The following is a 23,131-nucleotide window of genomic DNA, read 5'->3' on the forward strand; positions in this document are numbered from 1 at the left end:
CTGCTATATAAAGGCCTGAATGCTCATGCATGGTGTTGCATTTAGAAAAAAGGGCATTTTTGATGAGGCCATGCAAACACAAGCCAACTGCATTATTCAGGAGAGTAAAAACATGCACTTGTAAGCCTGGAGAATACGCAGACCCTTAGTAGTAATAATGATAATAACAACAATAATAATGTCATAATCATTATTAAATTATAACAAGGAGAATAAAATTTTCACAGGGGCTTGTGCATTTGATTTAAAAGTTGCTAAAAATATTGGTAAAAATGCCGTGCACGTAAAGCTGACATATAACAATAACCTACTTATTTCTGTTTTTCCTTTTCTCCTTTTATTTTAACCCACTTGCAGCTCTTTAGCACTGTTAGCATGCTAGCTTCTGACCAGGGCAAACGGGCTGGGAGCCGCGTGCGGGCACGCATGCACGCATGCATGCCATTGTACTGTACACTTCACGGGGAGTTTGCAAAACTTGGCTCTGCATTTTTATCGGCTGCACTTCAGGGTGACAACACTCCGCGTCTGCCTTTGCCTCGGCGCCTAACCCGGGGAGTCAGTGTGTGTGTGTGTGTGTGTGTGTGTGACGAGTGTGTGTGCACATACAAGCTGTAAATAAATGAACTTACTGTGCGTGCTGTTGGAGAAAGTGATCCATTGGGAAGGTAGGGGCTTGTGAGATCGGGGATCATTATAAATGGATAGCCCGGGTACGGTGGGCTCTTGAACAGCCCTCCATCTTGCCTTTTCGCAGCTAACATGGCGAGGGGGGGAAGAGGGGGTTGTGGGAGAGAAGAAAACTTTTTTTTATAAAGTGGCCTTGAGAACTTTTTTTTTTTTTTTGCAAAAAAATTGCAATTGCATAATAAAAGGCGGAGGCACAGGCACATATAATGTCATGTTGTAGGTAGAAATAAAATAAAAAACAAGAGTGAACAATAAAGCAGAAACTCACCCTCCTCTAAACTTTCCCTTGTTTTGTCTCTGAAAGTTTCAGATCTAGGCGCAGGCCGTCTTTCCGCCTTGAAATGCAATGAAACACAAGGATTGCGTTAAAGTTAGCACAGCGGACGGTGAAGGGCGATAGTTAACTTTCTTTCCAAGTCCACCCGCTGTTACAGTGTTAGTAAATGTAGGCCCCTAAACTTAAAAACAGCGCCGGGGGGACGATCGATCCCCGATTTTTTTTTCTCTAACATGCGAAGAAACAGACTGAACTCACCTCTGAATCCGACGAGCTGTTCTGATTTGTTTCCGACTCGTTTACAAGAGAAGATTTGACATCTGCTAAATCCCTTTCTGCCGAGGAGTTCTCCGAAATTTTCTCTTCCTGCTCCCCTTCGTCTTTGAAGGAAATCATTTCATCGTTTGCGCCCAGATCGTCCCCTCCACCGCCGTTGAGCTGCGGCATTTTTCCCGAGCAAAAATCTTTTCTCTTTTCTTTTTTTTTAAGAGACAAGGGGGCACAAAAAAACCAAAAAAAAAGTTTTTAAAAAAAACCTTGATCTCGGTGATCTAGAAAAGTCCGAGTTTAAGTTTGGGGTCTGTATTGGCGTTTTCCAAAGCTCTGGCGGTTGGTACAAAACTAAAAAAGAAGGGAATCTTGGCAGAAAAAGGAAGCCGGAGAAGGAGCCGAGCCGCTCGGATTGAGTGAGTTGAAGTTGGTCGGAGTGGTTTTCAGTTCAAAGGCGGCGCTGATTGACAGATAGAGAGGGATGGAAATAGAGAGAGTCTGGATTCAGGATTATTGACAGGGAGAAACACACAAGAAACTAATGAGATTCAAACAGGGAGGGACTTGAAGTGACGTTTTCATAAATAGGAGGAAAAAAAAGGAGAGAGAGAGAGGGAGGGAGGGGAGAGATAGTGAGAGATGGAGGCTGGAGGAAGCCGGCGGACGACTGCGGTGAAAAAAGCATGTGAGGAGGAAAAAGGCAGTTTGGGAGCAGGACAGTGATGGTAAAATAGGAGGAAGATAGGAGTTGCTTGCAAATGTGGATTAAACGCACATATGGGCGGTCTCCCAGAGGGGGGAGGAAGAAAAAATGAAAATAAAAAAATGAAAAGAGGGTACTTCCTCAGGCTGTTTGCAACCAGTTTGACTCCTCTGTTCCCGACCAGTCTGCCACACTAGGGCCAAATAAAGTTAAGATCATAGCTGAAATTAAAGTTTTATTTTTTTATCCCCTCCAATCCTATCCTTTCACATTCAGATTCTCTAACCTACTTTTGGATCTGTCCTTAGTTTGCATACTAACTACTAGAGGCCCATCAAGGCAGAATAAAAGCTATTACTCCGACCTTGTTTTCCTACTTTATCTGCTTTGTCAGGTCCTTAGATCTATTTTTCATCATATTAGATAATGTTTCCTCAGATCTATTTTTTGGGATGGAGGGTGTTATTGCATCCTGCTTTCTTGACAGGTGTGATGTCCTTTGGGACTAACCTGAATTCCTCACTGGCAGCACAGACTGACTACATATATTTATTTATTTTTCTCTCTCTCTCTCTCTTCTCTTTTAGCACCCAGGCTGGACACAAACAACTGATGCAGATTTAGATGCTCCAATTCTGCGTTTTATTTAGCAGAAAATCAACCACAGACAGCTATATGATACTGCAGACTACACATATGCATATATTAGGAAGAAAGTTGAGAGAACTGCTTATAATTTGACGATATACATATTTTTTTTAGATTTTATAGATTTTATCATCTAAAAGCCATTGCATAAAATTATTATAAAAAATGTTTTTTAAAAAACAGAAAAATGTTTACCAGTTTTCTCAAAATAAAATTGATTCATTAAGGGTATGCGTTAAATAACAAAAGAAATTATATTATATTATATATTATATATAAATATATAGATATACATATATATATCTATATATATGCATATCGGTAAATGAGTAGGAGGGGGAGGTGAACCTCATCAGGCAGGAAATGCATTTTCTCTTACAGCCAATATTTGATGGAGTAATCACACAAACACACACACACATGCACAAAAAAATTTAAATATAGCTGCAAGAAACAGAGCTGCATCATACATCCAGGTGACACTTACACTCTGTTGCAACATGGCTCCTTTCAGGCAAAAATAAAAGAGTGTGAGATCAAAAAAAAAAAAAAACAAGCCACAGAATTGCTGATTAAAAAAATATTGTTTCATGTCATCACGCTCTAAGACGCATAAAAACAAATATTATGACGCTAATTCCTCTGTATCTGCTCTCAGCAGTGTTGTCAAACAGAACTGATGGGGAATTATGTGCACAGCGTAGCACCACTGTGTTGTGAATCTGCCTGCCTGACTCACCTAGACCAGGCAGCACCATGAAAGCAGACGATTCCGCTCGGTGATCACTGATGTGCCTTATCTGGATGCGGTGAAAGCTGTGATTGTGTTAGCTGGCTGCAGCCCAGCCAGCAGTGTTAGGGGGCGAGGAGGAAAAGGGGAAGGCATTGCCGTCTGTGGTTCTCATCCAGTGTGTCTGTGTTTAGGCAGCCGGTGGAAGAAGAAGAGGCACCCTGCCGCTCGGGGCCCTCCAAACCCGAGCCCACACAGACCAGACCAAAGCAGAGGCGATCCAAGCTGGCCTCTCCCCGGATTGCCTCAGCAGGTACCTGAGAGTTTACTGGGGGCTGGCAGCATGTTATCATGCATGCCGTGGGGACACCTGCCTCTGATGCCGCCCTGGTGATTCTAATCTACAGGACCCTTTAATATCATAATGATAGGCTATGCTGCTGCCGCCGCTGCCTTGAATGATGGAGCGGGAGCACACTCAGTGTCTGTCGCTGTTATTTATTTTGTTACCGGCATCTTCACCTCTGCATCCTTGTGGCTGTCGTTCAGTGCAGACGCAGACTGCCTCATCCTCCTTTGGCTGAGCGCGTGGAGGAAGTCAGAAGCATCACCTGCGCCTGATCACATGATCGCACTCTGACCTTTTTTCTTTTCTTTTTTTTTTGAACTGGCACTTTTGGAAATGAAACTTGGCCCAGATTTAATCACACTAATGTTCCCTCACACACATTTAATATAATTAAATGTCAAATTAAAAGTATATAATGCATGCTTTGATCATTTTGCTTTTGCTTTACAGGAACAAAACACGACATTGCTTTGAAATATACACGTATGCAGCAATATTTGCAACACACACACAAGAAGCTTTTTACGTAGTAGTCCACATTTTGCTTTTAATTTGCTCCTTTGCTTTCAAATAGTGGCTTGAATAATTAAATGGCCTACCCAGTCCAAACAGTCTTTGGTGAAAAGAGCTTTCATGAAGAGGAGTTACTGTTTACTATAATCTCATAATTCTTCTCAATCCCCACCACCACCCTGCACATATGCTTCATGTTTGTGTAAAGCAAATAGAAGCTGCACAAGTAAAAACTGACATGTGTTTAGGCTGTACTGGTTTATGTACAGCCTGCACAGACAAAAATATCCCATAGGTTTTGTGTTCACATGTACGCGGCTAAATAAAGTTTGTCTACAGCTGTTCCCAGTCTTAAAAACACAACAGGAGGAGGGTTAAAAAGATTCAGAGTCCTCGAATCCTCAGACATCACAGCAAATAGTCGCCTGCTTTCGAGCAACATGCAGCGAACATGCTCTGCGTTGTCAAACGGTTAATTTCCCATCATGCATCTGCGTTGCCACTAAAAGGTCTCTCGTTGCTGATTAACATATTAACGCTGGACATTTTCCTCCTTTTTTTCCTGCACAAAAAAGCAGGCTGTTTTATGGTAACTTATTTATTCCTGCGACGAGGTTTGTTTACTTGTTAATAAGCCAGACTTAACATTTAACTTCATGTGCATTTGCAAATTCCCTCTATTGTTGAGAAAGATGCTGCGGAGCATTTTTTTTGGCATTTGGCTCACATGAATTCTATCACCGGGATAATACTGCAGTTAGCCGTAATTACATCTATACTAATAGTCCTCATTGGGGGTTTTTTTTTTTCCTTTTTAAAGAATGGACAGGATGGAGAAATAGATGTCTGTTTTACCTGATTATGAAAACCATGTCTAATGCTGTATATTATTTTAGGCTAAAAGCCAAATCACACAACAAATATCTAGTTTGCGCTTGCATTTGTGTGCAAATGGTTGAGCCCGCTTTCTTGAACACTCTTCCTCTCATTGTGCTCGCCAGATTGAGTGCATGGCTGTTGTCAAAGCATTTCTGTGTCTTTTAATTACTCACTGGATGGATTGGGGGGTTTATATTCTATACATCAAAACGTGGCAAATGATGAGGAAAGAGCCGCTTTCTTGAAAATGAAGTCATTTCATGTGCACAATGTATATACAGTCGATATATACATTTATATATTTATTTTCACTCTTATTGTAAATGTACAAAAGGAGTTTCTCTGCTCCCTTGCCCCTCAGCACTGTAATCATTTGACACAATAGGACAATTTATTTGAGAGAAAAAAAAAAGCTTTGTATACAGGAATTCCATTCATAAATCCTTCAGAAATTCATTTAAGAAGGAAAACGCTCAGAGAGTTATATTGACCAAAGCTTTAAGGGCTGAGGGTTATGTCTTTTTCACAGAGAGGACCTGTTATCAATGTAGAAAGAAGAAATCCAGTGCGTCTGCTCACTGAAGGTCACTGATGTCTGAGGGACGTGTTTTGCAGGAACATATTAGTATAAAAAGCACAATGTTTTGTTTTGTTTTTTAATGCATTCAATTTCTGTCTGTGTTTATAACCCACATTACAAATCTCAGTGATGACAGCACAGAATAAGAATAATAGCATAATGAATTTGCCTGTGACTCTGCACTCATCCAAATCAATATTACCCCCACGAGAGTAATAAAAGAAACAGCTCGGCGAGCGTCTCATTAGGTTAAAAGTTTGTGACTCAATTATCAGAACAGGTCAAACCTGAGGATGTAAAAAAGTTTCATTTTTATTTTTGCCAAGAAAAAAAAATTGGACGAGGAGTTAGCTTGCAAACAGACGTCCAGTCTGTTTGCAAGCTAACAGACTGGACGTGTGTGCTGAATGTAGGCACACTGCTCTTCATATTACTGGAGGAACCGGACTCAAGCAGGAGCTGAGCGTCTCCAGAACTCATCCGCGCAGCCAGCATCATGGGAACTACGTGAGCTGTCTCCTGTCGCCTTCAAAACAAACAGCCGAGCGATTTTCAGAAATGGACGAGATAGCCATTAATCAAGGTCCGAGGCAGGGCCTGAACTCTTTAAACATGGAATCCACCTGTTAGACGAGCTAACTTATGTACTGTGCTGCACACATGCACACGCACATGCACACGCACACACTGTTCACCTGTCCATCAGAGCAGCATCTTGCAGAGAGGAGCAAGCCAAGCCGCTGCTGGCTGGTAAATGTTGCTTAAAGGTCAGTGGTGTTTGAGCCAATCGGTTGGTGGTTAAGTAATATTTTCAGACTGGCTTTAGGTAGCCGAAGAAGATGTTTATAGGCTGATTCAGGTGACTCATGTCATTCATGTGTTTCCTAATGGATCTTCTGTGAATTCAGTTTATATGTAATGCAAAGCAAACATGTAGTAGCCTTTGTCACACAGAAATCACTGACAGCCTGCATAAAGGAATCACAGATGGGTAAAGCCCACTGGCATTCTTCTTAAAAGCACGGCCCTCCCTGCAACGATGCACATAAGCACTCAGGCGGCAAAATCCTGATGAATTTGAGGTGTTCACCTTGTCAGCTGGCGAGCTGCTAAAGCAAAAGTCAGACAACAAATTTAACCTGTGACCTTCATGTTTTTCACCACTAAAGAAAAAGTAAAAGAGGACAAATGTGGAGAAAGTATCTCCCTGCTGAGTCCTGCTTTATCCCTCTGAAGAACACCAGGACTCCCTCTTCTTTAATGGTATTGTAAGCAGGACCGTTGACATCTCTGCGCTTTTAATGAGGAGAAACTCTTTCTGATTCTTGGTTAAGAGAGGGAGAGTCTCATAGAAGGTGCTTCCTCAAACAGGAAGCAGAGGGCCTTATTGTAAGAGGAGGAAAAAGAGGGAACTGTGCCTTCTTCATGTTCCTGACAATGGGATGTTAATTAAAATCACAGTAAGGGCAAGTTGACCTTTTTTGGGGGTTATGTAAATGATGGAAACAGGTGCCTTTGTGTGACTGCGTGCGAGTTTTCAGCAAACTTTTGTTGTCTTGTGTATGCATGCTATTTTTAAGATATCCAAGGGACTTATGCTCATTGAAGACAAAGTTTTGGTAGCACATTATCTAAACGTCTTTGCAGTAAACCAACCCACAGAGAGGAATTTGAGATGTTATTTCAAACATAAAGAGCGCCCATTTGAACTTGACATTACTGCTCATTTGCAGAGTTATGAAGAAGCGACGGGTTTTCTTTCAATGCTATAAATTCTTGGAAAAAGCTTGAGTACAGAGAACCCATTGCATCTTTAACGTGCGCCGTTATTAACGAGCGAGACAATGGAGACGTGACCTTGTGTGAAATGAGTCGCCTCTCGGTATAAATCAGAGCCGTGGCGTGTTCATTTGGCTATGTTTTCATTAACAGAGTGGAAGATGAGCCGCTTAATGAGACATCAGTCTGCGTTCTTTGTGCAATACAAGTCAAAAGAAAGCTAAACATCATCCAAGGTTAAGTTGTGAGCAGGTTATAGCTGATGCGAAGGCTCATATCTTGGTGGTCACATATTGCTCTCGGTATCTACACACACAAAACAAGAGAACCGCAAGAATATCATGTAGGTCTGAGCCAAAATCTGTTTGTCGTGTATACAAACCCCTTTTGTTTACTTGAGGTTGCATTCGCTTTGTAAAATATATGCGCTAAAATCCAGTCTTTATTAGACTGTTTAAAACTGTGAGTAATATAAGTAGAGGGTGGGAAGCTTTTGTACAAACCATTACCATTTTAACTAGTCTCTATGTAATTACACTGGACTCCTTTGTGCCCTATCTAACACTGGAACACACATTTTACATCTCATTCCTCCAGATTCTTACCTGAAACTACTTGACATGTTGTTTTTCGTATCTTTATCTGTTAAATAAAACACCTTACTTTACCTCAGTGTGTCCTTTGTTTTATACTTGTGTATATATACATCTGTATTTATTTGACTCCGAGTTCCTGTGTTCCCAGACCCAGTGTATGTGTGCAAATGGCAAATAAAAGATTTGATCTTCTCTTTATCTTGACTTCAGTAATAGTCTAACTTATAAGACTCATTCTTTTAATTTAAATCTTATACACCTAAATAACACTTTAGAGCCTTATATTATGTGTGCCTGTTCCTAAGGACATAAGCCAGACAACTGCATTAAGTATTTAGGTCATTACTAAGTAGCATAATGTCAAACAATTTTTTTAATCCTGTATTAAAAATCACAAGCAATTAAAGTAAAAGCACTCATTATGCAAAGTTTTCAGTGGTTTTCCATATTATAATGTTAATATTTTGACTTAATAAACTGATCATTACCATATATTGTGTTTGTCTCTAGAAATTATTGTTGTCATGTATATTTTGTAAAGTAAACTTTCATAAAATGGCACTAAAGTCTCATTTATCCATCCATTTTTTTAACTGCTTATCCAGCTAGAGTCGTAGGGCAGCTGGATCCTATCCCAGCCGTCGGAGACAGGTTACACCTGAGGAAACCGGAGCGCCTGAGGAAAAACCATGCAGCCACCAGCTCCACACAGAGAGCCCCCCAGCTGTCCAGCAGGTTCAAATCAAGAAACAGTCTTAATTTGAGGTGGCAGCGCTACCCACTGCACTACCACGCTGTCAAAAAAATATCTTAATATAGATTACACATACAGTACTGTGCAAAAGTCATGAATCACCCATTAGTTTTTTTTTAATACAATATCTTACATATAAGGAGCCAGACTTTCTCCATAGTTCTCCAGGCTTTCTTAAAGTTTTTCAAACTTTTTCTTTGGACATTGGCTGCTTTTCACTCATTTTAGTCCAGTCCTTGTACCTGATCACTTTCAGACAGATGTTATTTTGTTTAGCCATTTAACCTTGACACAATAATTATAATTTATATAATTTATAATTATAATTTAGATCAGCGGTCCCCAAACCCCAGGCCACGGACCAGTACCGGTTCGTGAGTCACTTGGTACCGGGCCGTGAGAGTTGAGCCACGGGTGTGAAATTTATGGTTTTCAGGGTTTTTATCGTTAACTCGGTTTCCCTGGGTCTTTTCTCGTGTTGTAGTTGTGCGTCTTATTTTGAAAGAAATATTTACGCGCTACCATAGTGACCAGAGAGGGTTAAGGGCCAGAGGGGAGGATGTCACTCTCAGTGTTGTTGGCGCATTTCAGGAGGATGCTGCTAATAAAGTTACACAATTACACAGTGAATTCGCATTTATTATTATATTTACAAAAAAAACACAGTTTTTGTCTTGGTTGTATCGTTTGATTTTGGATCTTCTGTGAATCGCGACACCTTAAAGGCCGGTCCGTGAAAATATTATCGACCAGAGACCTGACATAGGACCTGAGAAATGCACGTTACCCTTCAGTCCATCTACTACTCTCCAAAGCCTCATTAGTAATGGTCTCAGTGGAAGGGTGGCTGTCATAAAGCTTTTCTTGAGGAAGAGAAAAAGGGAGTTATGCCAAATTACACAAGAGGTGGACTGAAAATCAGTGGCAATAGGTCTTATGGAGTGATTAGGTCAAATCATTCTCAATATGTACAAGGTCACTGGAAATCTCCTAAGAGGGCCAGAAAACTGAATGTCTAAAGAAAAGTGTTGGGAATCTTTTCGAATTTGATAGAATTGTGAACACGGATGCTTTTGCTTTGACCTTAAAATCTACCATGTATGTACCATCCTAATAGTGTTTGACTGACACCAGCTTCATTTTTCAGCATGACAATGATCCCAAACACAGTAAAAGCAGCATAGCTGCGTAGAAAAACACACCGTGGAACACTAAGAGTCATGGATTGGCCTCGAACCTTAACATTACTGAAGCAGACAGAAAACAGAACTAAAGCCAACATCCAAAGAAGAGCTTCGAATATCCTTAAGAAGTCTGGAGAACTATTTCTGAAGACTGAAGAAAAGAAATTAGAAGAAAGTTTGCCTAAGAGAGTTCAAGCTGTGCTGAAGAATAAAGGTGGTCATACCAATATTGATTTTCAAGCTTGTTAGAATTGTACAAACTGTTTTTCCTTTATATACTGTATTTACACATTTCAGCAAATCCCTGCATGTAGTTCCCATTTTCTTAGTAAAATATAAAGAAATGAGGGGCAGCTCAAGACTTTTCCACAGTACTATGCTTCAAAGTACAGTACTGAGAGTTGAGAGTTAAAGCAGGCACTAATCTGGTTCTAAGTTTTTAACACATTTAAGTAAAATCTAAACCTCTAAAGCCAATTGTAAAGAAAACAAAACACTCACATTCTGCATCTCTTTTCTTTTTAACTTATCATGACCTCACTGCATTAGTCAAACAGGGATGTTTAACGAAATCCCTGATTGTTAAGACCCACTCATAATTCAACAGTTGTTATTTTGCAGATGACAGAAGGTAAAAAAGAAACAAGGGCAACCAAATATACCAAAGTACATATTTAGCTGTGTAATTCCTCTCTTTGTTTAAATGCTCTTTGTTGTCAACATGACACATACTGTACGCTCACAGCTGCTCTTAAAGGTCTGTCGGTCTTTTGTTTTAATGTTTGACTGTGATGGAGGGATGTGAGTGTATGAAGTTTGAGGGCACAGTTGGTTCAAATATTGATTACCTCTCAGGTATTCGTTTTTCCTGAAAATTGATCCCACAATCCTTCATAATCACACAGATAGTTCTGTGGTAGGTACATTAGATACAGTGCCAACACACACATACACAAACACACATCCACAACAATAAGGCCCCAAAGCTTCATGCTTTAGCCTCAACTGGAGTGTTTTGGCTGCAGCCCTCGTGGTCTTCTCGAAGATCCTAATTGAGAAATTAATGCAGAAAAATCAATTGGCCTCAAGTTTTATGTCCAATAGACTCCTGAAGGCTTCAAGCAAGCAGCAATCAATGCTTTCCACATGGGTGGCTCCAAAGCCCCCTCACTCTTTTGTTTATGTGTTCATAGCTGGAGGATTTCGATATATGAATTTAAATGAAATAAACATTAATGAATTTTCCACCTTTCACAATCCCCTGTGATCTACAATGTATATTCCAGGGCATGAAATCATGCCTTTGGTTTTCATTTAAGTATGACTTAACGTGAAAAAAAAGCTTACTAGAATTGGGATATATTTTGTAGAAATTGTGCCCTTACCGGCAACACTTTTGAGCCGGCCTTATTTACACTTCAAAATGAGGATCTTTTAACATTCTGTGATCATCTGCAGCATTCTTGGTGGATGAATCAGTGTGTTTTGTGCATCCCGTTTGCCTAGAGGACATCAGCTTATTTAGGGCCATTTGAAAGCTCTGCACATCATCATCAGGTCAATGAAAAAGCAACCTTGAATTCCCTTTGACACAACTGTCTTTTTCCAGTTTTCAAACCAGCCTGAGCGTGCATCACCTTGTTGCGACTTAAGGCAAAATGGAGGAATACAGGAATAAGAGAAAAATGTGAGTGAAAATAATTTTACTTTAAAAAGAAAATAAGATTTTTTTTTCTGCTGGTCTTTCTACCATTTATGGTCATAATCCCAACCAGAAGAAAATGGACATCTGTTCGTTGTTGCTTTGCCACGTTCCTCTTTGTGCTCGTTAACCACCTTCCAAATTCATCATAAGCCCAGAGATCAGATCACAGTAATATTTGATCAATATTAATAAGGATAGCCAAACTCCTCCAGTAATTACCACAGTCTCTGGGCTTTGATTTCGACCATTACTAACGCCTCTGCATCTTTAGATTAAAAAAAAGCGACCCCCTTTTATTTCATAACATTAAATCCCGACATGCATCTTCTAAAAGCTCTAATAAGACAAAGATAAGATTTGCATCCCCATACAAGTGTCTTTTTCAATTGATTATGAAGCCGCCATTGATGTGCGAGAAATTGATGTTTTCCTCTGTTCTTAAGGGCGGCTAATAGAAGGGGCGGGCTTCGAGGAGGAGACTTTGCTACTTTGATCTTCAATCAGTAAAAAATCCCACTTCTTTGTCAGACTATATTTGGTAAATAACAGTGACAATCTGCAGGGCCTAGGGAAGGAGAGAAGGAGAGAAGGAGAGGAAAGAGAGATGTGTCGAAGCGATAAAGATGGGTTGTTTGAGAGAGAGGACAGTGGCAGAAAAGAGGGGAAAAGGAGGGAAATATCTTTCTTGATATATTTAGGACATTAAAAAGCGAGATAAGCCTTTAATATTCCCCACCTCAAATGGCTTAAGACGGCAAATATTTCTTACCTTGTTTATTTTGGGCGTAAGCAAATTTTGCACAACTGCCTCCATGCTTGTTTGACTGACGTTACAATATGACACACACAGCAGGCTTCTAATTAGGCCCCATGAAAAACAACAGGTGGATGTGAGAAAAGTAATAAATCACTCAGCCAATATGGCTGCCAACAGGCCCGTTGCCTTCACTGGTTTTTTGTTTTTTTTAATGTGTCTGCAAAGAGAATCGTTGGCGGACATGCACTCTGAACAGATGCACAAGATGTTATGTGTATCCCACGCATATTTGTGCAGAGCATCATTTTCTGTCTGGAACTTTTTAATAAAATTCTCATAGACGCTGCTCATGTCTATACTGCACCTTTGGCACGAGGCTTGGCTCATGTTATATGCTATGGGATATATCATCATGGGTAGATAATGAGAATTATGCCTTCTATAAGCCTTTCCATACAACATGAAAGCATTCAGACAAAAACATAAGAAAACACGAGTGTGCTGATAACATTTAAAACTGGGATGTTAAAGTCTTTTTATAATGCAGGCCACATACAACGCACTTTGATTTTATCCGGACCAGTGAAATTCCAATTTCTGTCAGTGTAACAAGGTTTAGCTACACATTTAATCAGTGAGATGCCTTAATATAAGAAAAAGAAGAGCAATTTCATCAGTATGTTGAGTATTTTCTACATGACAAGAAAATGCAAATGCAAAATCCAAAGCCATCCAATGGGGCGTATTAGAGTCTTTGGCTGGCCAATTCTGGCCCCAAGGCTTTATGTTTGACAATCCTGAGTTAAATTATGAAAAAGAACATTTATCTTTTAGAAATATTAGGAGCTTGAAATTTGTGAAATGCTTCAATGCTCATCCAAGAGGCTTCTTCAGATCCAAAACAAAAGATCCCAGGTATTTAACCCCCAGTAGGGGTTGGAGAGTCCAAGGTGTCGCCACTTTTTGTTTTAGAACTGAAGAAGCCTCCTGGATCAGGGTTGAAGCATCTTCACAAACGTAAAGAAGTCCAGTTGTCTTCTTTTTTCAGGCTCCTAAGACCAACACAACCTGGATGCCTGAGAACCTACACAGACATCAAGAAATGGCTGCGTTGTGGTACAGTGGTTAGCACTTTGGTTTCTCAAGTCCAAAGATATCAGTTAAATGGTGATTTAAAACTACCTATAGGTGTAAATGTGAGCACATCAGACTGTCTGTCTCAACTACGTTAGCCAGTATTACTAAATCATGCTCGCTTAATTTTGAGAAGCCAAAAATCACTAATTAAGATCAAAATTGGTGTACCCTTCCTCCAGCGTCACGGCCTACAACAGCAGTAATGGGGTCCCATAAACTAAGTCATGTAAATGCAAATGTTCAAATTGAAATCATCAAACAAGGCATTTGTGAAAATGTGATAATGTTCCAGTTGGGAATCTAGCAGCTAAACAGTTGACAGCATTATACTTATGCGCCTGATAGCCGTTACAGCACAGTACTGTAGTTTGACAGAGTTCTTACAGTTCATCTGGCTCTTTCTAAAGCTAACAAAAGCTTCTTTTACGGTATTTTATGGTTTTTGTAATGACTTTTTGTGTGCTCTTGGTGGGACTTCAGCACCAAGCAAACAAGCAAAAAAAAACACATATACTTTGTCGCTTGGTATTTTACGACCAGGCCAACTCTTTATCATCCACTCAAAAGTGCTCAGTTTTTAACTTTCTACAGCTGTGTAACTCCAAAGGTGTGATTTTCTTACCAACGAGTTAAAGAAACATTGGATTTGCAACACTGTGTGTCTCCAATTAACACAACAGCTGTTACATAAACCTAAAGTCAAATTAAGCTTTAAGCATTTTGTTGTTTAGTCGCTTCTGAAAGAGACCCAGGCAGGTAAAGTGTACACGTGGGCTGAAGGCAGGTTAAAAACACCCGCGAGGGTCTCTAAAAGGGACTAGTTTGAGGGTTGTAAAACTCAGGTACACAAGCAACGCAAGAATCAGAAAGAAGAGCGAAAACAGTTTCGTTTAAAGGGACACGAGACGGGAAGGCGGGAGATGCGATGGTGAGCCGCGTAGACGGAAAAGTCGGAGCTGAAGCCCGACACGGAGGGAGCTCGGTGGGAGGTTGTGGAGAGGCTGGGGGCAGGCTCCAGGCAGAGGAGAGGGCAGGGAAGGATTCACGGCCCAGGATCAACAACAACACACTCAATAACCACCCCCCCCCCCCCCCCCCACACACACACACACACACACACACACCCTACACCCATGGGCACCAGGGAGAAAATATGCCTTCAACAAATGCAAGAACTCATTTACAAATTTTTACAAACCTTTAAGGAACAAAAAAAAAGGTGATTCAATGCTGTTCAATATCAATCCTGTAACAACCAAACAGCGGGCTGGGGATAAACCTGAAACAGAGGGCACATGCACCAGACATTGTTTGATTTTTTTTTTTTTTTTTTTTTGGGGGGGGGGGGTTGTTTTTAAGAAAACTGCTTTTTCACATTTTCGGATGTTAGATTTTTTGAAGACAATGCGAACAATTAACCAGAGGAAAGTATGAAAAATGCCCCCTATCTTATATAAATAACACAGCCTCGTTCTTCTCCTGCTGAGAAGACCAGAGTATTAAAATAATACGCAGTTAAAAAGAGGTTGCACTTGCCTCATCCAGGGACTGTATATTTGCTTCAGACAACATAATAGTGAAATTAATGAAAAAAGTAGTTTGCCTCATTTTCTTAATTACTCCAAATCTACCATGATTTTAAAGTTAAAAGACTTCGTAAACATCATAAGAACACTTAGATTTGCAGATCGCCAACATTTAGTGCAAAAAACGTGGTTTCAAAAGACAAAAGATGCAATTAATATTCTAGTTTGTAATGACCTTGTATCATAATGCATTCATTAAAATAATTTTCCATTGTTTTTATAGTAGCTGCTCCGTGGTTGCTTGTATGATTTCCAAAAAACAAGACCGCATGACCTCAGCACAGTCTAATTGTGGTCTAATATTGATTTTTTAATTTCTAAGAGATTCATGAATATGGATTGGTGAAAGAAAAGGCAAAAACATTGATAGCGTCTTAAGATACGCTGCTCGGTGATTTCTAGCTCCCTTCCTTTCCTTAAAATGAGAGGATGGAAGGCTGGGAATGCGGTAAGGCTCTGCTGCAGCCGAAAAGCTCCGGTGAGGACTGAGGGCTTCGTGTAGTGGTTACCGGCTCACTGAAGCCTCTGACCCAGCGACCACCAACCTCTCAAAAGTAACTCAAGCCAAAAGTGAACATAAGAGGCTCTTTCTTCCAGCCCTGTTAGAGCCCGCATCCATAAAAAGCTCTGCTGGTTCCCTCGGTCTAAAGATGGCTGATTCTTCCAAACATCTCTGGCCAAAACTATTAAAACTATTAAAACTCTTCAGAGAAAGCCACACAAGCAGCCCCTGTCCTAATACTAATGAGGTCTTATACTACGAGAAAGAATTCACTTTAAGACCTTGAAAAGCATTCATTTAGCTTCTGTTATTCCGGAGTTCCTTAAATTCAAACAGGAGCGTAAGACAAAGAGGATTTAGGAGAAAACTTTGTCGTCTTTCTCAGGGAATGAAAATTTCAGAAGGGCTGTTGCTCTCCGATCCCTGCACGTCCATTAGTGGCCCCGTACCCCACCACGACGGGAGAGAAAAACCTGTGTCAAAAAGTCTGTTTTGTAACGGAGCCTCATCAGCATATTTGAATAATACATAGTGCTTATAAGCATATTAAATGGAATGCGGCCACGCGTCATTTGAAGGCAGAGATTAGACCTTCCCAGTTAATTATAAAGATGTCAAATGTCAGCGGGTGAACCCACGCCCTGAGGTCGCCCCCTTTAGTTTGGTGATTATATGCACAAACTATAGATAAAGTGTCATCATACAGGCTATTAAGGTGCTGAGGCTTAAAGAGAGGCTTCCCCTCGCCTTTATTACTATGCAGAATCTGTCGGGGAGAAAAACGAGACCACGCACTCTTAATGGTTTCTCAAACACTTACTACTCTCGCCTTATATTTCTCTCACATACTTTGAAACAAAGATTAATAGGGAAGCTCAACTGATGTTAACTTGCCAAATTAGCTGGCTTAGACCTTTAAGTTTCCAAAATGGGTTGCAATAGTGCGCCCTTGGCCGAGATGGAGTGCGCGCATAAGTGTGCGAGAGCTTGTTTGGGTCATTACTGCACCATTAAGACCCAATCAGCTCACCAGGGCAGCCTTGTGGAAAGCAATACGGGGCCCGAGACAGCACCTTGGGTTCACCTTGACAGGACCGCCAGTCAAACGAGGCAGCCCTCTCTGTGTTCCTGTCAATCTGATTCCCCCTCTGAAGTTCATTTAAAGGGAGGAGCAGCGGCTCACTAGCTCCTAACAGGTAAGAAGGGCCCATATTATCAGCCCTCAGAGAGAGCAGGGCAGAAGTCTGATGTGCTCTTTCAACTGTACTAAACTGTCTGTACAGTAGCTCAGCTCACTGACTGACTAGACACACACACTCACTCACACACACAAACACACACACACACAGCAGCAACTCTGTGGGCTGATTGGAAAACAGAGAGAAAGAGAAAGAGCAGAAAGTGAAGGAGAATAATCTGAAAGATGAGAGGTGCTGATTTGGAAGGAAATGGAGATGTAAAGAAAGAAAAAGATTAAGGGTACAGGAATAAGGATGAGATTAAATCTAGGAGGAGAGTCAGGCTGGTGTAAGACAGAAAGGAGAGAGAGGGGTGAGCAGGAGGGGGGAGTCGGGTGCGAAAACAAGAGAGAGAATGGTATATTTTCAATGGAAGATATATTGCAATCCACTTTTCTGATTTTAGGAGTACACTGGGGGGAGAGGGGGGAGGGGTATAGGTGTTTGTTTTGGTTTGGGGGAGCTGACACAACATCCACTATTTCCACCGTCAGGCATTCCCCATCACACAAAAACACTCACACACACACACACACACCCAACGTGAGGCCCCAGCCCAGCCCTTCCAGCTTCCTCAATATTTCATGGGATGAGCCCATGCTGACTAACTCAAGGCCATGCAAGCAAGGCTCCCTAACCAACCAAAGCACTCACAATCTGCTGAGGTTCCCGGTTGCCAATATCCACGATCGTGGAAACAATAACATTTAGCTCCAGTTCCCAGGAATCGGTTGAAGGAGACAAAGAAGAACACGGTGCATCTGTGATGACTGCCATAAATGTAAATGTTATCATTTTTGAGCGTGTCTTCAAAAGGAAAGAAGTGAAGGAAAATGTGTTAACCGGTATCACGATGCATTTTTGAGTTGGAATACAATAAGTAGCCACATGTTTAAAAGCATCCTAAGACTCTTCAAGGGGTAAAAGTTCCCGAATTCAAACTTGTTTTTGAATGATTGCTTTAAGTTACCTCATACAGGATTCTTCAACTTTTGGGGGGAGTTTTGTTGCCTCCTTTCTGAGCTCTTGGTGCTCTTCTATAATCCCAGCAGACAGATTTCTGTCCAGAAACAGAGTGCAAGTAGATTATTTGACACATTCAAACAAAAGGCTCCTACATTTTTCACATTCTGTGTGAGCTGCCGGATACAGGACGGCAGTACCATTGGAGCAACTGGAGACTGTCCTAACTGGGACTCAACAAATGGCAGATATTTCGTTCTCGCTTAAAGGATATACCAGACGATAGTCTGTTTTATGTTACTGTCAAGCAAATGTTACTTTCAGCCACTGGCAAGGGTTAAAGTGGGACTTGGCAGGTGGAGCGTGGGGTGAAGAAATGCTTAGAAGTAAGACGCAAAATAATTCGTTTTTTGAGTTCCAGTATATTTTTCTACCAGCTGTGATTGGCTGGTCTGTGCTGCTACTCTCACATTGAATTCAGCAAGATATAAGCAACGTTACATCAGCCCCATGGCCGGACACTATAAAGTTGGTATAAGAAGTGGAATTCAGTGAGTGACTCGAACAGTATAAACTGATGTCAGCAACATTTGATACAACCTAACATGAAGTCCAGAGCAAGTTCTGTACAATTACTGTAAACCTCACCGCAATACAGCAAACAGGTTGTTTGCTAGCCTATTACCAAAATGCATCGCTGAACAAAACAGGAAATCATTCCTGCTTGTGGTAATTCCTCCATCAAATGCACAATATGCACTGTAATAGCTGCACACCCATAATATTTGCACATCCTTGCACTTCAATTTCAACCATTAGTGTTATATACTGGGATACTTATAATTGAGCTATTTGTATATATTAGTGCTATTTTGTTATATTTTGTAACTTTGTAATATGTTTAATTTAGTTTAGTGAGTTACTTTTTTATTGTCTTGGAGCAATTGTGACCACATCATTTTCTCAAGGATTCTGATTCTGATCAAACTAATTTCAGCTGCCAAAGCAAACAAACTTTAAGCGTTTTAAAAAAGGATTCAACACCTTTACAATTGTTATGAATGCTTATCTACTGAGACCAAACCCGTTTTTCTACTAGCTGTAAATATTCTCAGTCCTGCTGTAAAGTGAGCATTTTAGCATGGGAGTCTATGGAGAGTAACTCACTTGTGTAGCAAGCCTCAAGTGGCAATTTGAGGAACTACAGTTTTCAACACTTGACATTGACATCATTTTGCAGTGCTAACCACACTTGTGAAATCCTGGAAAAATTAATCCATATGGTATGGTGGAACGAGCTACAATATCAGGCTTCACAGAGATCACATGTTACTAGGATCAAATGATGTTTTCGTGGGATTCCTGGACAATAAGAAACATGTTCTTTAACAGTTATTTGAAGAATGCCTAAAAAGGTTTTTTAGACTACGCATAACACGTATAGATTTACTGATGACTGCTGAACCTCAGCTGGATGTCCAGTATGTGAAGGTGTCAGTTAATCCCCACAGTGAGATACCAAAAGACTTGAAATAAAGATCTCTGAGGGTGTTTGTAGATTTCTTTTTAAACAAACAAACAAACAAAAGTGAATCTGTATATAGTTTTTGCCGTGATAGTTGTTTTTGAGTCTGTTCAGAATGAATATCGAACCATCAAACGCTCCAATTTTCGCCACTCTGCCTTGTTTTGTCTGGATTTTCTTCAAGCCGAGTGTCATCGGAGAGTAAACTATGTGTACGCTTTCACTCCTTTGTATTTTTTCCCTCCGCCTCCCTTTTCTCTCTCGCCGGATGTGTGCGAGAGAGCCAATGTGCGCCTCTGTGTGTGTGTTTGCAAACGAACGTGTGCAGGCTTTGTTTTTCTTTTGAACATCCCTTTGATGTTGCTGTTTATTTATTTATTTCTCTGCCTGCAAAGGCCTTTTCTCGGCGGTTAGGGCTACAGCGGATTGGGCGCGCGTTGCTCTGAGTGCCATCCATCAGCGAGGAGCGTCTCTGACGGATGAACCAGTGACCTCAGCTCCCTATAGCACATCAGCTTGGAGCCGAAGCTACGCTGGGAGATTTTTGTTTTTAAGGAGACGCAGTGTAACCAGGAGGGCCTCTGCTTCATCACCACCCTGTCTCTATCGGTGTGCATCACATGTAAAACAACTATTTCATCTCTGGCCATGAAACGTTGTATTACTTTGGTTTCTCAGTGATAATGGACCACCCTTCTGTACCCTTTACAGCTGATTTGATACCTTCTGTCCTCTCTGTTCACAAAGAATGAGAAACACCAAACTTTACAACTTAAATTATCACTGGAAAAACTCAAGCAGTCATGTTTCAAAAAGATTGAATTCTTTGATCAATAAGTCAAAGGAAGAAGTCTGTGTACATAAAAATGCAAAGGCAGAAGCATGTCTAAGAGGATTTTTTTTGTAAGAAACATCCAGTCCAATCAAAACTACATACACTGTTAACATAAGATTTAGAACCTGTAAAAAACAATTAATGTCCAGGTTTTAGACTCATTGTACGTGAATTTGGCAGTTATGTGGGTTTTGCTCGTAAGCATTACAATGAAATATCTCGATCTCGATCTCTAGCTCCATCTGCATTTCAAATTCACCCACAAGCTGTACTGATGACCATTTCACAATCCACATTAGCGACAACAGACCTTTCTTTGCCAATTATCATTATTCCACTGATAATTGCTCACTCTGAAATTTGCTGAATCTGTCCATGGTGCTGAACCAGCCTTACCAGTACTTAACACATGGTCTCTAATCAAAGCCAGTTGCATGATTTTGTGTGCATTGTGACAAAAACTAGCTGCATGTCCCTATGTAACTGAACTTTACAAGACCACTTTGTAAACGTTTTATTTTAGGCTAAAGGCTAAACTCCATAATAACCTGACTAGACAACCTTGTATGTGCATCACATGTATACAAAAACTATGCAAAGACTGCAAGTTCATAGATTTCACAAAAACAAAAACAAAAACCGTGCATTACAGATATACACTGACCTTTTCCTCTTTCTATGTTGATTTCTTGCTCTTTGAAACAAATTCTTCAGACCATGGCCTGCAGGTTCATGTTCAGCTTGTCTTTGTCCATATCTCTGGTATTCTTGGATGGTGTCTCCTCTGGTGAGTAGCCCTCACCCTTCAGCCTGTATGTCATAACCTGTGGAGTTATATTTCTGACAGACACCTACCCAGACATCCCGACAGCTAAAATAAAACTGAGCTCCCCTTTTCTCTCTGCTTACTCAGTCAACTAGCATGAATCTATTGTTATTGCAGGACACTAATATTCCTGACCTCTATAGTGCCTTTCAGTTTATCAAATCGCTTCCTTTATATTTATTACTTATTACTAACTCATTTATTTACCTTTATAACATCATTTTGTATATATAAAAAGAAAAACCTGAAGACCCTGATTATTTCAACACCACTATGACACGATTTGAAATAAGCAGAAGATAAAAGGAATGTATTGCTAATTATTACCAATTCTATCGTTGTTCCATTATATTTAGCTAAGTATTGCTAGCTAACTATTTCACGTTAAGCTAGGCTACTTTTGCTATATAATCTGCAGCTGATGTTGCTATTTTAACTTATTGTTTGTTATGTATATCTACTAATTTGTTAAGCCGTCTTACACCTAGGTAATAATTTCAACTGTCTATCGATGTTTTATGGAAGTTACAAACAGTATTGACCACCAATTATATCGGCTAACAATTGCAAATGTTAGTTAAATATATGTTTAGCAAGCTAATCCGAGCATTTATTCACTTTTTAAAACATTTTAATTACCTATGCGCTGCTATTTTCAGTTTTTCTTTTTACTCACTTTTAGTTAATAACCCCTGAAATTTAGGCCTAGATCTATACTCAATAGTAAAATACACTCACTGGCCACTTTGTGAAGTGATCTTGCTAGCACTGACTTGACCTCCTCTTGCCTTCAGAACTGCTTTAATTCTTTGTGGCATAGATTCATCCTCAGAGATTTTGGTCCATTTTCACATGATCCCATCACACAGCTGCTCCAGATTTATCATCTATGATGTGAATCCCTTTTCCATCCCTAAGGTCCTCTTTTGGGTTGAGCTCATGTGACTGTGGAGGCTATAGAGTGAGTTCATGCTCAAGAAGTCAGGTGACATTATCTGAATTTTGTGGCATGGTGTGTGACCCTCCCACCAGCAGTATAGGCGGATCCGCTGTGGTCATAACTTTAAGGGACAATATCAGGTAGTCTGTGGTGTTTAAATGATGCTCAGCTGGCACAAAGGGGCCCAAAGTGCACCATGAAAACATCCCCCACCACTGAAACAGGCAGGATGGATTCATGCTTTCATGTTGTTTATGCTAGATTCTCACCCTATCATCTTAATGTTGCAGATGACTCATTCTTTATTTTCTATTGTCTAGCTTTGGTGAGCCTGTGCAAGCTGTAGCCTCACTTTCCTGTTCTTCCATTGTGGTCTTCTGCTCCTATATCCCATTTGTTTCATGGTTGTATGTTCAGGAGTGCTCTTCTGCATATCTTTATTTGAAAAGCCCAGTAGATCACCAGGCAAATGACTGTATACACTGCATACCAGCCTACTTATCGTTAGATGCGAAAGCACACATTCCTGCTGGAGGGAGGTCGTATAAGCAGCTGCCACCATTTTGATGCCTTCTAAGCTTCAGTTTTCTGAATTTCAGTGGCTCCTAGAAGAAGATAGACCAAGGATGTTGTATGTTTTATCAGTACCGCTGCCTGCATCTTCAGTCAAAAATAAGTTCACAGAAGTTTTGATAAATGCAACAGGTACAGTCAACACTTTTTTGATACCTACATAGGCTTCTTTGGTGCTCTCAGAGGGAACACACCAACAGTATCCTTTAACACCAGTCAGTCATGTATGACCTTAACCTGGATAGCGATGAAGTGATCATTGGCATGCTCTTGGAATTGCACCTTGCACATAATCCCTTTTGTACCTTCAAAGACAGAGCAGTTAATCTGGCTAAACTTTCACCTATTTACACTGCCGCATATCTACTCATGCTTTTTGCCCTGTTGGACTTTTAGTGATTTTGTTGTGTTTCCAGATCTGAACAAATATGTAGGTGAGGTCACTAGTGTTAGTTATGAATGAGCAAAATGGCAAAAAGCAAGATTCAAGATGGTATAAAATGGATTTTAAGTAATAAGGACACAATTTTGCAGACCATCCAACGATCCTCAGATTTTTAGGTCACAAAAGGAGGGTCGTGTCCTAATAACG

At 40.4% G+C, this 23,131-nt stretch overlaps 1 protein-coding gene and 1 long non-coding RNA gene across 20 annotated transcripts in view; one reads left to right on the plus strand and one right to left on the minus strand.

The window, feature by feature from the left end:
- Positions 1–22,005, minus strand: part of tcf7l2 (transcription factor 7 like 2) — a 107,929-nt gene extending 85,924 nt beyond the window's left edge. For 17 of the 18 annotated variants that reach the window (XM_085466390.1, XM_085466389.1, XM_085466387.1 and 14 more), the window contains exons 1-3: positions 1,226–1,419; positions 959–1,025; positions 633–757 (exon numbers count right to left, since the gene is read on the minus strand). In XM_085466390.1, the coding sequence (XP_085322516.1) occupies positions 633–757; positions 959–1,025; positions 1,226–1,414 (381 nt within the window). In that variant the 5' untranslated portion in view covers positions 1,415–1,419. Of the gene's footprint in view, positions 1–632; positions 758–958; positions 1,026–1,225; positions 1,420–17,847; positions 17,938–20,864; positions 21,011–21,764 lie in introns of those variants that run through there. The other variant, XM_085466391.1, reaches the window with a different exon arrangement.
- Positions 1,593–9,027, plus strand: LOC146703257 (uncharacterized). 2 transcript variants are annotated; one of them, XR_014921972.1, is made up of 3 exons: positions 1,593–1,653; positions 3,513–3,631; positions 8,620–9,027. It is a non-coding gene; the product is annotated as an uncharacterized LOC146703257 (long non-coding RNA). The 2 variants fall into 2 exon arrangements; XR_014921973.1 differs by lacking the exon at positions 8,620–9,027 and adding an exon at positions 3,868–4,084.
- Positions 22,006–23,131: the final 1,126 nt, after the last annotated feature.

Source organism: Copadichromis virginalis, linkage group LG8 (genome assembly GCF_057382275.1).
Source record: "Copadichromis virginalis isolate Kocher_CV1m ecotype Utaka linkage group LG8, C_Virginalis_male_GT1.1, whole genome shotgun sequence".
Lineage (NCBI taxonomy): Eukaryota > Metazoa > Chordata > Actinopteri > Cichliformes > Cichlidae > Copadichromis > Copadichromis virginalis.